Raw genomic sequence first — 13,264 nt, forward strand, 5'->3', positions numbered from 1 at the left:
AAAAGGTCAAAGACAAAGCAATTCGGTTTCTTGTGAGTATATACACTTCACTGCCGATGTGGGGGGGCGCCACCTAAAATCTTGCCTAGGGCGCCAGATTGGTTAGGGCCGGGCCTGTTCTAATACAAACGTTTTTTTTGATACTGAATTATGGAACTGAATTTCTATAGTTGGAAAACGTTGAAATGTTAATTATGTTGCTATGCCCAAGGAGCCCAGCTAACCGCCTTTTTATGCTGTTTTGCAAGACCAGTGTCACGTGACTTCAAACTTGATACCTCATTGGTTGACTCTGAGATAGGATTGATTGCTACAGTCTTAATTTACCGGAAGCGAGTCTTGCTTTTTGAGGCAGCAAATTTTTCAACACTGAATTTATTTACACTGAATTTTTCAGCACTGAATTTTTTTACATTTAGTTTTTCCATCCATCCATCTGCTGGAGCCTATCCCAGCTGCACACAGGCGGTAGGTGGTATACACCCAGGACAAGTCACCACCTCATCGCAGGGCCAACACAGATAGACAGATAACATTCACACTCACATTCACACACTAGGGACCATTTAGTGTTGCCAATCAACCTATCATTTAGTTTTTATACAAATAATTTTTTTACATTGAATTTTTATACACTGATTTTTCATACATTGAATTTTCCAATGAATTTTTTTTACAATGAATTTTTAAACACTGAATTGTTTTGCATTTAATTTTAATACACTGAATTTGTATACACTGATTTTTTTACACTCAATTTTTTTAAACTGAATTTTTATACGCTGAATTTTATACACTGAAATTCTTTTTACAGTGAATTTTTATCCACAATTTTTTTTTACACTGAAATTTTTATAGACAAAATTTTAAAACACTGCATTTTTTTTTAAGTGTAATTTTTTAACAGATTTTACACTGAATTTGTACACACTGAATTTTTGTATGCTGAATTATTTTACATTTAATTTTTTTTTACACTTATATAGTTTACACTGAATTTTTATACAGTGAGTATTTACACACAATTGCTATTTTTACACTGAATTTTTATAGACTGAATTTTAAAACACTGAATTTTTTACATTAAATTTTTTTACACTTATATAGTTTACACTGAATTTTTATACAGTGAATATTTACACACAATTGCTATTTTTACACTGAATTTTTATAGACTGAATTTTAAAACACTGAATTTTTTACATTTAATTTTTTTTAATTTTATTTTTTACAGATTATTTTACACTGAATTTGTACACACTGAATTCTTTTACATTTAATTTTTTTACACTTATGTAGTTTACACTGAATTTTTATACAGTGAATTTGTACACACTGAATTTTTGTATGCTGAATTATTTTACATTTAATTTTTTTTACACTTATATAGTTTACACTGAATTTTTATACAGTGAGTATTTACACACAATTGCTATTTTTACACTGAATTTTTATAGACTGAATTTTAAAACACTGAATTTTTTACATTTAATTTTTTTTACACTTATATAGTTTACACTGAATTTTTATACAGTGAATATTTACACACAATTGCTATTTTTACACTGAATTTTTATAGACTGAATTTTAAAACACTGAATTTTTTACATTTAATTTGTTTACAGATTATTTTACACTGATTTTGTACACACTGAATTCTTTTACATTTAATTTTTTTTTACACTTATATAGTTTACACTGAATTTTTATACAGTGAATATTTACACACTTAATTTTTGTACGCTGAATTCTTTTACATTGAATTTTTTTTACACTTATATAGTTTACACTGAATTTTTAAACAGTGAATATTTACACACAATTGCTATTTTTACACTGAATTTTTATAGACTGAATTTTAAAACACTGAATTTTTTTACATTTAATTTGTTTACAGATTATTTTACACTGATTTTGTACACACTGAATTCTTTTACATTTAATTTTTTTTTACACTTATGTAGTTTACACTGAATTTTTATACAGTGAATTTGTACACACTGAATTTTTGTACGCTGAATTCTTTTACATTTAATTTTTTTTACACTTATATAGCTTACACTGAATTTTTATACAGTGAATATTTACACACAATTGCTATTTTTACACTGAATTTTTATAGACTGAATTTTAAAACACTGAATTTTTTACATTTAATTTGTTTACATTTAATTTGTTTACAGATTATTTTACACTGATTTTGTACACACTGAATTCTTTTACATTTAATTTTTTTTTACACTTATGTAGTTTACACTGAATTTTTATACAGTGAATTTGTACACACTGAATTTTTGTACGCTGAATTCTTTTACATTTAATTTTTTTTACACTTATATAGTTTACACTGAAATTTTATACAGTGAATATTTACACACAATTGCTATTTTTACACTGAATTTTTATAGACTGAATTTTAAAACACTGAATTTTTTTACATTTAATTTGTTTACAGATTATTTTACACTGAATTTGTACACACTGAATTCTTTTACATTTAATTTTTTTTTACACTTATGTAGTTTACACTGAATTTTTATACAGTGAATTTGTACACACTGAATTTTTGTACGCTGAATTCTTTTACATTTAATTTTTTTTACACTTATATAGTTTACACTGAATTTTTATACAGTGAATATTTACACACAATTGCTATTTTTACACTGAATTTTTATAGACTGAATTTTAAAACACTGAATTTTTTACATTTAATTTGTTTACAGATTATTTTACACTGATTTTGTACACACTGAATTCTTTTACATTTAATTTTTTTTTACACTTATATAGTTTACACTGAATTTTTATACAGTGAATATTTACACACTTAATTTTTGTATGCTGAATTCTTTTACATTGAATTTTTTTTCCCACTTATATAGTTTACACTGAATTTTTATACAGTGAATATTTACACCCAATTGCTTTTTTTACACTGAATTTTTATAGACTGAATTTTAAAACACTGAATTTTTTACATTTAATTTTTTTTACAGATTATTTTACACTGAATTTGTACACACTGAATTATTTTACATTTAATTGTTTACACTTATGTTTTACACTGAATTTTTATACAGTGAATATTTACACACTTAATTTTTTTTTACACAAAATTTTTTACCACTGAATTTTCATACAAAGATTTTTTTTAGCACTCAATTTTTTACACTGAATTTTATACTATTATTATTATTATATTATTTTTTATCAATAAAATTGTACAAAAAAATTCAGTTCACAAAATTGAAAGGCAAAAAAATCTGTTCCATAAATTCAGTGTAAAAAAAAAAAAGCTTTCCTAATAAAGACATAAATTAACCTCCCTACTTAGCTTTCTCTGGACATTTCTTTATTGCAGAGAAAAAATCCCAAAACAATAAGAAGCTGATGTTTTTAAATACATTTGAGAGAGCCATTTTGTTCCGCCTTGCGGCATCTGTGGTGGCACAGCCAACTGACCTGGAAAAAGTGGTATGCCATGACGGTGTCGTCCATCACAGGACTGTCCAGGCCCTTGGAGAGACCACAGCGGTGAGCGTAGGAGGAAGTGCCGCTGTTGTACCAGCCAGGAAAGTAATGCCTGCCGGGAGAAACATCATCAGACTCACCAGCTGACGTCACCACCTGTCTTCCACTTTCACCTGATTCTGAAGTGCAGGATCTCGCTGGCTGGAGGCTGCAGTTTGAAGACGTGGTTGAGAGGAAACCACAGCCGCTCGCTCTCCCTCATCAGGCCGAACAAGTTGAAGTACAAAGGAGCGATACCTGCCGGGAACATTTTGCTTAGTCCAACTCAAGGTCCCCTATCATGTGTAGGAATGGCTGCCACAGTCCATTCATGTCAAATCAAACCGTGCCATATTTCCATTTCAATCACTCAAGCAGCACTGAGAGCGGACTCGGCCGAACTAATCGAAGCAATGTTGCAACAAAGCAAGCAGGCTTGTTAGGGAACACTCCAAACTTAAGTAAGGCTCCACTCCTCTGCTAATTTACATTGGATTTGCCATAGACAGGCTACTATTAGCATTAGCCATTCTACATGGCGATTTCCACACCACCAAATTTGGTCATGAAAAGTACAACTAAGGTGAATGTTTTAATCAAACAGCTGGTATGTAAAACGCGCAATACTTACAATATTAACACTTTGTAGGGTGCAGCATACCCAGAGGTGGGTAGTAACGCGCTACATTTACTCCGATACATCTACTTGAGTAACTTTTGGGATAAATTGTACTTCTAAGAGTAGTTTTAATGTAACATACTTTTACTTTTACTTGAGTATATTTATAGAGAAGAAACGCTACTTTTACTCCGCTACTTTTATCTACATTCAGCTCGCTACTCGCTACTAATTTTTATCGATCTGTTAATGCACGCTTTGTTTGTTTTGGTCTGTCAGACAGACCTTCATAGTGCCTGCGTTTCAACGAATACAGTCACTGGTGAGACGTTCACTCCGTTCCACCAATCAGATGCAGTCACTGGTGACGTTGGACCAATCAAACAGAGCCAGGCGGTCACGTGACCTGACTTAAACAAGTTGAAAAACGTATTGGGGTGTTACCATTTAGTGGTCAATCGTACAGAATATATACTGTACTGTGCAATCTACTAATAAAAGTTTCAATCAATCAATCAAAAGTGTGAAGGAAAAAAAAAACCTTTATTATTTCAACCGTACATCCCGTCAAAAGCCTAAAGACTGACTGCACAGTTCCTGTCTTCACAATAAAAGTGCCGCTCCATCGCGCCTGCGCTTTCAAAATAAGAGTCTCCGAAAGCCAGTGCAAACAAGCTAGCAAGCTAAGGAGTTTGCCGCCAATGTATTTCTTGTAAAGTCTATAAAAACGAATATGGAAGCTGGACAAATAAGAATCCAAAAACCAACCACTTTCAGGTGGTATTAGACAAAAAGGAGGAACTTTTTTTCTCCTCCATTTGAAAACGTGGACGTTATCATCACTACTGTCTGATTACAATCAATGCAAGTCATCAGAATCAGGTAATACACCAACTTATATTCTTGTCTTCATGAAAGAAAGGAATCTATATGTGTTAAACATGCATGTATATTCATTAAAACACCTTTAACATGTAAACAAAAACGGCAAAATAAATAAATATAAATTATATACTGTATATATCAATGTATGTATATATATATATATATATATATATGTGTGTGTGTGTGTATATATATATATATGTGTGTGTGTGTATATATATATATATTTATATATATATATATATATATATATATATATGATGTGTGTGTATGTTACTCATCAGTTACTCAGTACTTGAGTAGTTTTTTCACAACATACTTTTTACTTTTACTCAAGTAAATATTTGGGTGACTACTCCTTACTTTTACTTGAGTAATAAATCTCTAAAGTAACAGTACTCTTACTTGAGTACAATTTCTGGCTACTCTACCCACCTCTGAGCATACCACATATAACTTCATGTAAAAAGCTACTTCCTCTTTAGACAACATACCATAGGAGCCTACACGGTACTGCCCTCTAATGTGTTGGAAGTGCAACTGCATTGCAAATGAGATTTTAATGTAATAATAAAACAATATATAACATAATCAGCTCATTTTTAAATGTTACATTAAAAAGTATATTTTTATTGTCAAACAATTAACATTTTTTTAACACACAAAAAAATGTATTGTTGAGTACTGGGAATTGGCATCGTATGGGTTGAAATGTGAACGGTACCCATCCCTATGCATGAGGACACAAACATTAGCGACTCTAGCATAGCTATGTTAGCTACGTGCTAACATTACACCCATGCTAGTTCAGCCGGTAAGCTAAAGAAGAAGAAAACCATCAGACGTCTGCAACTGACTGATAGACACCTTTTGTATGAATCCCCCTCTCAGATCGGCACGATATTTGCCATTTTGATGTACCGTATTTTCCGCACTATAAGGCGCACCGGATTATTAGCCGCACCTTCTATGAATTACATATTTCATAATTTTGTCCACCAATAAGCCGCCCCGGACTAAAAGCCGCGCCTACGCTGCGCTAAAGTGAATGTCAAAAAAACGCTGCGCTAAAGTGAATGTCAAAAAAACAGTCAGATAGTTCAGTCAAACTTTAATAATATATTGAAAACCAGCGTTCTAACAACTCTGTCCCAAAATGTACGCAAATGTGCAATCACAAACATAGTAAAATTCAAAATGGTGTAGAACAATAGCAACATAATGTTGCTCGAACGTTAATGTCACAACACACAAAATAAACATAGCGCTCACCTTCTGAAGTTATTCTTCATTCGTAAATCCTTCGAATTCTTCGTCTTCGGTGTCCGAATTGAAAAGTTGGGCGAATACGGGATCCAAAATGGCCGGTTCCGTCTCGTCGAAGTCACCGGAGTCAGTGTCACTGTTGTGCAGCAGTTCTGTGAATCCTGCCTTCCGGAAAGGTCGGACCACAGTTGTGACCGAAACTATCTGCCCAGGCATTTACGATCCACTGGCAGATGTTGGCGTATGTCGACCGGCGCTATCTGCCCGTCTTAGTGAAGGTGTGTTCGCCTTCGGAGCTGTGTGAAAAAAGCCACCCGGCCTTTTCGCGTAAACTTCCCTTAACCACTCGCTCATCTTTTCTTCATCCATCCATCCCTTCGAGTTAGCTTTTATGATGACGCCGGCTGGAAAGGTCTCTTTTGGATGGGTGGAAGTTAGCATGGCAAGCTAGAACCACAGTGAAGGATGACTTCTCATTCCCTGTGGAGCGAATATTCACCGTACGTGCTCCCGTTCCACAGTGCGGTTCAGTTGCTGTGAAATACGGTAGTAATCCGTGTGCGGATGGAGAGATTGCGTCTTTTTATGAACCGGATCGTTTTGTAGGAGCCATTTTGTGGTCTTTACAGATGTAAACAGGAAATGAAACGTACGGTGATATCCGCGCGTTTTTTCTTCTTCTTCCGGGGGCGGGTGAAGCGCTTCCTGTTCTATGGGGGCGGGTGAAGCGCTTCCTGTTCTATGGGGGCGAGTGCTTTCCTTGGCGGTTGCTTGCGTAGAAGAAGAAGCGCTTCCTGTTCTACCGGGAAAAAAGATGGCGGCTGTTTACCGAAGTTGCGAGACCGAAACTTTATGAAAATGAATCGTAATAAAGCGCACCGGGTTATTAGGCGCACTGTCAGCTTTTGAGAAAAATTGTGGTTTTTAGGTGCGCCTTATAGTGCGGAAAATACGGTATATACATTTTTTTAATCTGTATTGTTGTTGTTGTTCTTTTTTACGACTCCAACAGAACTACATCAGCAGACATATAGAGTTAAAAAAATACAGTAACTAGTTGTCAGAATAATTGTATATAAGTTATCACACAACTTTGTGTTCCCATGATTTCAGCTCGCCCTGCGAGAAGACAAAAGCCGTCTTTCATCTTATCAAGCAAAATGCTTGTAAAACTCCACTGTGTGCGATGGGATGCGACATGGAGGTGTCGGTTTCTTTGATCTATTGACAGCCACAGGAAGACCTTGTCCTGACCGGGATCTACAAAACGGAGAGAGGGAGCAGACCTGACGCAGCTCCAGGCACCTTTTCTTTGAGCTGTTTATGACCAAGTGCAACAGCTGTTTATGACCACCTCCCCTTAGGAGCAGCTAATGTAATGCTATTTAACCAGAAAAGGCCCAAATGGAACTCCCTCGTCAGAGCGGTGTGGTGACGCTGTACGAGGGCGCAGACACACAGGCGCTCTCCTCAAGAGCTAAATTGAATCCTGTCTCTGTTTGATTTCCTTTGCTTCTTGTCTTGTCTAATAGGTGTTTGAACCTGACACTAGTGAAGTAGTTAGCAATAACCAAAGTTCCCTTTTTGCCGGAGACCAATTTTCTATTAATTAAAAAAACACCCTTTGTTAATAATTCTCCCAAAATATGTTTTATTTGACAGGGAATTTATTTGTTTTCTTGTGAAAATTCTTCTCCAGTCTCCGCGTCTCCCCTGTTTACATGTCAAAACTTCCAATCCGGGTTTTGTCCTTCATTGCCGGCGTCTTCCCGGGTCCCGTTGTATTCGTTTTGGCAACTCGACAAGACACCGTCCGCAACGCACGGAGCGTGGGCTCATGTGGCCTAGCGGTTAGAGTGTCCGCCCTGAGATGGGTAGGTTGTGAGTTCAAACCCCGGCCGAGTCATACCAAAGACTATAAAAATGGGAGCCATTACCTCTTGTGCATTGATGATACATACATGATGTCGTTCACAACAACACAACAGATGACATGTGTTGTGTGGGTATGATTGTTTGTACATTGATGTCACATACATGATGTCGTTCACAACAACACAACAGATGACATGTGTTGTGTGTGTATGATTGTGTGTACATTGATGTTACATCCATGATGTCGTTCACAACAACACAACGGTAGGTTGTGAGTTCAAACCCCGGCCGAGTCATACCAAAGAATATAAAAATAGGAGCCATTACCTCCCTGCTTGGCACTCAGCATCAAGGGTTGGAATTGGGGGTTAAATCACCAAAAATGATTCCCAGGCGCGTGTGTGTGTGTGTGTGACAATCATTGGTACTTTAACTTTTAACTTTAAAGGAGCGCCACAAGTTTCATGTTCCGTCATTTAATTGAATAACAACGCAACGTGAAGGGCGTGAAGACGAGAGAAAAGAGTCAACATTTGAGTAAATATCTTGACAAATATGAGGTGATTATATAAGTAAAGAAGAGCAGGCAGCCGCTCATACGTTCTCATACTTTCTGTAACATTCAGGAAGAAATTATGTCAGCCATTTTGAAAAATGTCTCAACTATAATCCAGGTGAAGGAGCCCAGAATTGTTTTTATTTCATTGTTGACGACATTTCAGAAACCCTACAATGTATTAAAGCCATCAGTGTTATAAAATGGCATAAATGAGTAGATGATGAGTTATAAATGCCGTATTTTTACCAATTTTCCCTGGAGATTTCTTTTATTTTGAAATGCAAATGTCGATGCTCCTCTTAGACACATAATAAAGTTTAAATTAAACACAACATAAAACATTATGTCACTACTGATCCCACATATACAACAAAATAATGTCCAGCTGTTGACTGACGTACACTACTGTAAATTCCAGACCATCAGCCGCTACTTTTTTTCAATGCTAAGAACCCTGCGGCTTATAAAACGGTGCGGCCAGTTTATAGATTTTTACCTCCCTGATGGCCATCATGCAAATATTTTTGTATTTTTTCAAAAACAAGCAAATACACTGAAAAGGTGTTATTGTTGGTGCTACGGCGCCATCTTTTGGACGACTTTGTTCACTACCGGTGTCACATTGCCGTTCTGTTTAAGGCAGCGCTTCTCAATATTTTTCTGTTACACCCTCCCCCCCCTTGGAAGAAGACAATTTTTTGCTACCCTCCCTCCCCGACCCTCCAACGTGACTATAAAAAGTATAAATTGTCTATAAAATTGTTATAAGTACACCTCTGCATAACATTGAAAGCTTATTAACATTAAGGGAACCAACACACCGGTCTTTCCTTGCCTCCCAGCGTGCTTACAGTGAAGCCGAGTGCTACATTGAGACTTTTATACGTCGATTGCACAGTACAGTACGTATTCCGTACAATTGACCACTAAATGGTAACGTTAATCAATTCAAGGTAGATTCACGTGTCATCATATTCTCGTACAGCAAAAACAAGCATGTTCCCTGAGGTCACATCCCCTGAACGCCTCACTATTTGACTAGGACTGGTATAGACTGAGTTTTGAACTGGAAGTACAAGTGATGTTCCGGTTTTTAGCCGTCCATAGCGTTTCTACTCGTACGGACTTCTCCAAGCAACATTTGGTAGTTTTACAATATAACTAAAACAGTTCTTACTTACTAAAGTGTCCCATGTGTGATGAGGAGTGTTTTCATGCATATTTGTACATGGTATCGTAATGTAATCAAGCTCGCATCGTTAGCCTTAGCTAATATGCTAACACGTTTACAAGTGTCTGTGTGTTAGTATTATTAACTTACAATGGCATTCTTTTTGTATTGTTTCACTTTCACAAATTCCTCAGTAAATTCACCAAAACGTCACCGTGGAGTTATTGAGTCTGTTTAGCTGATTGGAGAGCTAGCTTGATTGATTGATTGAAACTTTTATTAGTAGATTGCACAGTACAGTACATATTCTGTACAATTGACCACTAAATAGTAACACAGGAGGAAATAGTTACAATCGTGAAAAAATGTAAATCCAAGACTTCAACTGATTGTAATGAAATTGATATGGAAACGATAAAAAAAGGTTATTGAAGAGATCTCAGGACCATTAATGTATATTAGTAACCTATCATTTCAAACAGGTATATTTCCAAACAAAATGAAAATAGCTAAAGTTGCACCAATTTACAAGACGGGCGACAAACATCAATTTACAAACTATAGACCTGTTTCCTTACTTCCACAATTTTCTAAAATCATTGAAAAACTGTTCAATAACAGATTAGAGAGTTTCATAAATAAAAATAGAATACTCGAAGAAAATCAATATGGATACAGAGCTAATGTTTCAACTTCGATGGCTTTAATTGAAATTACAGAAGAAATTACCAATGCTATAGATAATAAAATATGTGCGGCAGCAGTTTTTATGGATCTAACTAAAGCATTTGACACAATTAATCACAATATTTTAATCAAAAAACTAGAACGATATGGCATCAGAGGATTAGTCTTAAACTGGATAAGAAGTTATCTAATGAACAGGAAACAATACGTGAAGGTAGGCGAACACACCTCTACAACGTTAAATATATCCTGTGGTGTACCTCAGGGATCAATACTACGACCTAAATTATTCAATCTATATATAAATGACATTTGTAAAGTAACAAAAGATTTAAAGTTAGTATTATTTGCGGATGATACAACAGCGTTTTGTTCAGGAGAGAACACACAGAAGATACTACAAATAATAACAGAAGAAATTAACAAATTAAAAAGATGGTTTGACAAAAACAGACTATCGTTGAATCTCAGTAAAACTAAAATAATGCTATTTGGTAACAGTAGAAGAGAAAGTCAAACACAAATACAAATAGACGGAATAGAAATTGAAAGAGTAAATGAAACCAAATTTCTAGGTATAATGATTGATGATAAATTGAACTGGAAATCTCACGTAAAAAATATACAACATAAAGTAGCAAGAAACACGTCAATAATGAATAAAGCAAAACATGTTCTAGACAAAAAATCACTTCATATTCTCTACTGCTCACTAGTGTTACCATATCTGAGTTATTGTGCAGAAATATGGGGAAATAATTACAAAAGTACACTTCATTCATTAACGGTGTTACAAAAAAGATCAGTTAGAATAATACATCATGTTGGATATAGAGAACACACAAATCCTTTATTTATTGAATCAAAGATTCTGAAATTCTACGACATAGTGAATTTGCAAACAGCTAAAATGATACACAAAGCAAACTATAACCTGCTACCCAAGAATATACAACAATTCTTCTCAAAAAAAGAGGAGAAATATAATCTTAGGGAGAAATGTAATTTAAAACATTTGTATGCACGTACAACACTTAAGACCTTCAGTATGTCAGTATGTGGAATTAAATGATGGAATGGATTAAGCAAAGCAATCAAACAATGTACTAATATGATCCACTTCAGGAAACTCTTCAAAGTTAAAGTGTTCACAAAGTACAAAGAAGAAGAACCATGATAAACATTCTGAATTTATTTAACTCATCCATTCTTTCATTCTTTCACTCACAAAATAATCTTACTTATCTCAACATATGAAATCTAACTTACTTCACCAATTATTATTTATTTACTTATTTTATTGTGATTACTTATGGAGTATATTGTGAATAAATTGAGAACAGGAAGTGAACAAAAGTTTTAGCAACTGTTATGTAAAAGAAAAGGGGTAGGATTAAATAACCTCTGCTTCTTCCTACTCCTTTTCGAACATGTTGAAAAGAGAAACTGGAGATTGTGATGTATCATGTTGTATACTTGCAAGTTTGAAATAAACTCAAACTCAACTCAACTCAACACCCGAATAAGTTTTTCAACTTGTTTAAGTCGGGGTCCACTCTAATTAATTCATGCGATGACTTCTGTTTTGTTTGATCAGCCGTTTTACTGCCGAGTCACAGACACTATGCCAGCGTTTCTCAAAGTGTGAGGCGCGCCCCACTGGTGGGGAATAGAGACATGACAGGTGGGGCGCGAGGAACGGGAGGAAATTTCACTTTAAATTTTTATTTTTATTATTATATTCTTAGATTATTTTTTTTACTATGCTTTCATTTTCTATACACACTGTAAATCACTTTGTGATTCTGTCTGTGAAATCCGCTATATAAATAAATGGAAATTACCGGTACTTATTTTTACTGTAGGCTTTATATTTCTCGGTACAAGCGAAAGTTTGACAGACAGTAACTATTGGGGGCGGGGCTAAGCGGAACAAACTTCCGCGCGGATGGGTAGCAGGCTAATGTGTGGACCACAATTACACAAATATATACATTTGTGACTCGCACCTCAAAGGTCGTCGAGCCAGAGCCAGCGCCTGCAGAGAAACAAAAATGTGACGGGCACACACTGTGTCATTCACCGGGAAGCACTCGCGTCAAGGCAGCTCAGCCCCGAACTCAATGAGGTTTTAACAGATGTTGTGAGCGCGGTAAATTTGATCAAAACACGACCACTGAAAGTGCGACTGTTCTCTGCAATGTGTGAGGAAATGGGAGCTGATCATACAGCCGTGCTGTTTCACAGTGAAGCAAGGTGGCTCTCCTGGGGGAAAGTGCTGTCACTTGCCCTGTCTTGCCAAATGCATAGCTCCTCCTTTTTTTTTTTTGCAAAGTGGCACTTTTATTGTATTTATTATTGAACTTGGTGCAAGTTATTTGATTTATTATTGAACTTGATGCAAGTTATAACACTTTTTTTGATTTATTATTGAACTTGATGCAAGTTATAACACTTTTCTTTTATTTATTATTGAACTTGATGCAAGTTATAACACTTTTGTTTTATTTATTATTGAACTTGATGCAAGTTATAACACTTTTTTTGATTTATTATTGAACTTGATGCAAGTTATTTGATTTATTATTGAACTTGATGCAAGTTATAACACTTTTATTTGATTTATTATTGAACTTGATGCAAGTTATAACACTTTTTTTGATTTATTATTGAATGTGATGCAAGTTAT

The 13,264-nt window shown here is 35.0% G+C and overlaps 1 protein-coding gene across 1 annotated transcript in view; it reads right to left on the reverse strand.

Moving 5' to 3' along the window:
- Positions 1–13,264, reverse strand: part of jak2a (Janus kinase 2a) — a 103,692-nt gene that overhangs the window by 70,827 nt on the left and 19,601 nt on the right. The window contains exons 3-4 of the mRNA XM_061932116.1: positions 3,648–3,771; positions 3,466–3,586 (exon numbers count right to left, since the gene is read on the reverse strand). Of these exons, the coding sequence (XP_061788100.1) occupies positions 3,466–3,586; positions 3,648–3,771 (245 nt within the window). The remainder of the gene's footprint in view (positions 1–3,465; positions 3,587–3,647; positions 3,772–13,264) is intronic.

The sequence above is a fragment of the Nerophis lumbriciformis genome, linkage group LG39 (assembly GCF_033978685.3).
Source record: "Nerophis lumbriciformis linkage group LG39, RoL_Nlum_v2.1, whole genome shotgun sequence".
Taxonomy (NCBI): Eukaryota; Metazoa; Chordata; class Actinopteri; order Syngnathiformes; family Syngnathidae; genus Nerophis; species Nerophis lumbriciformis.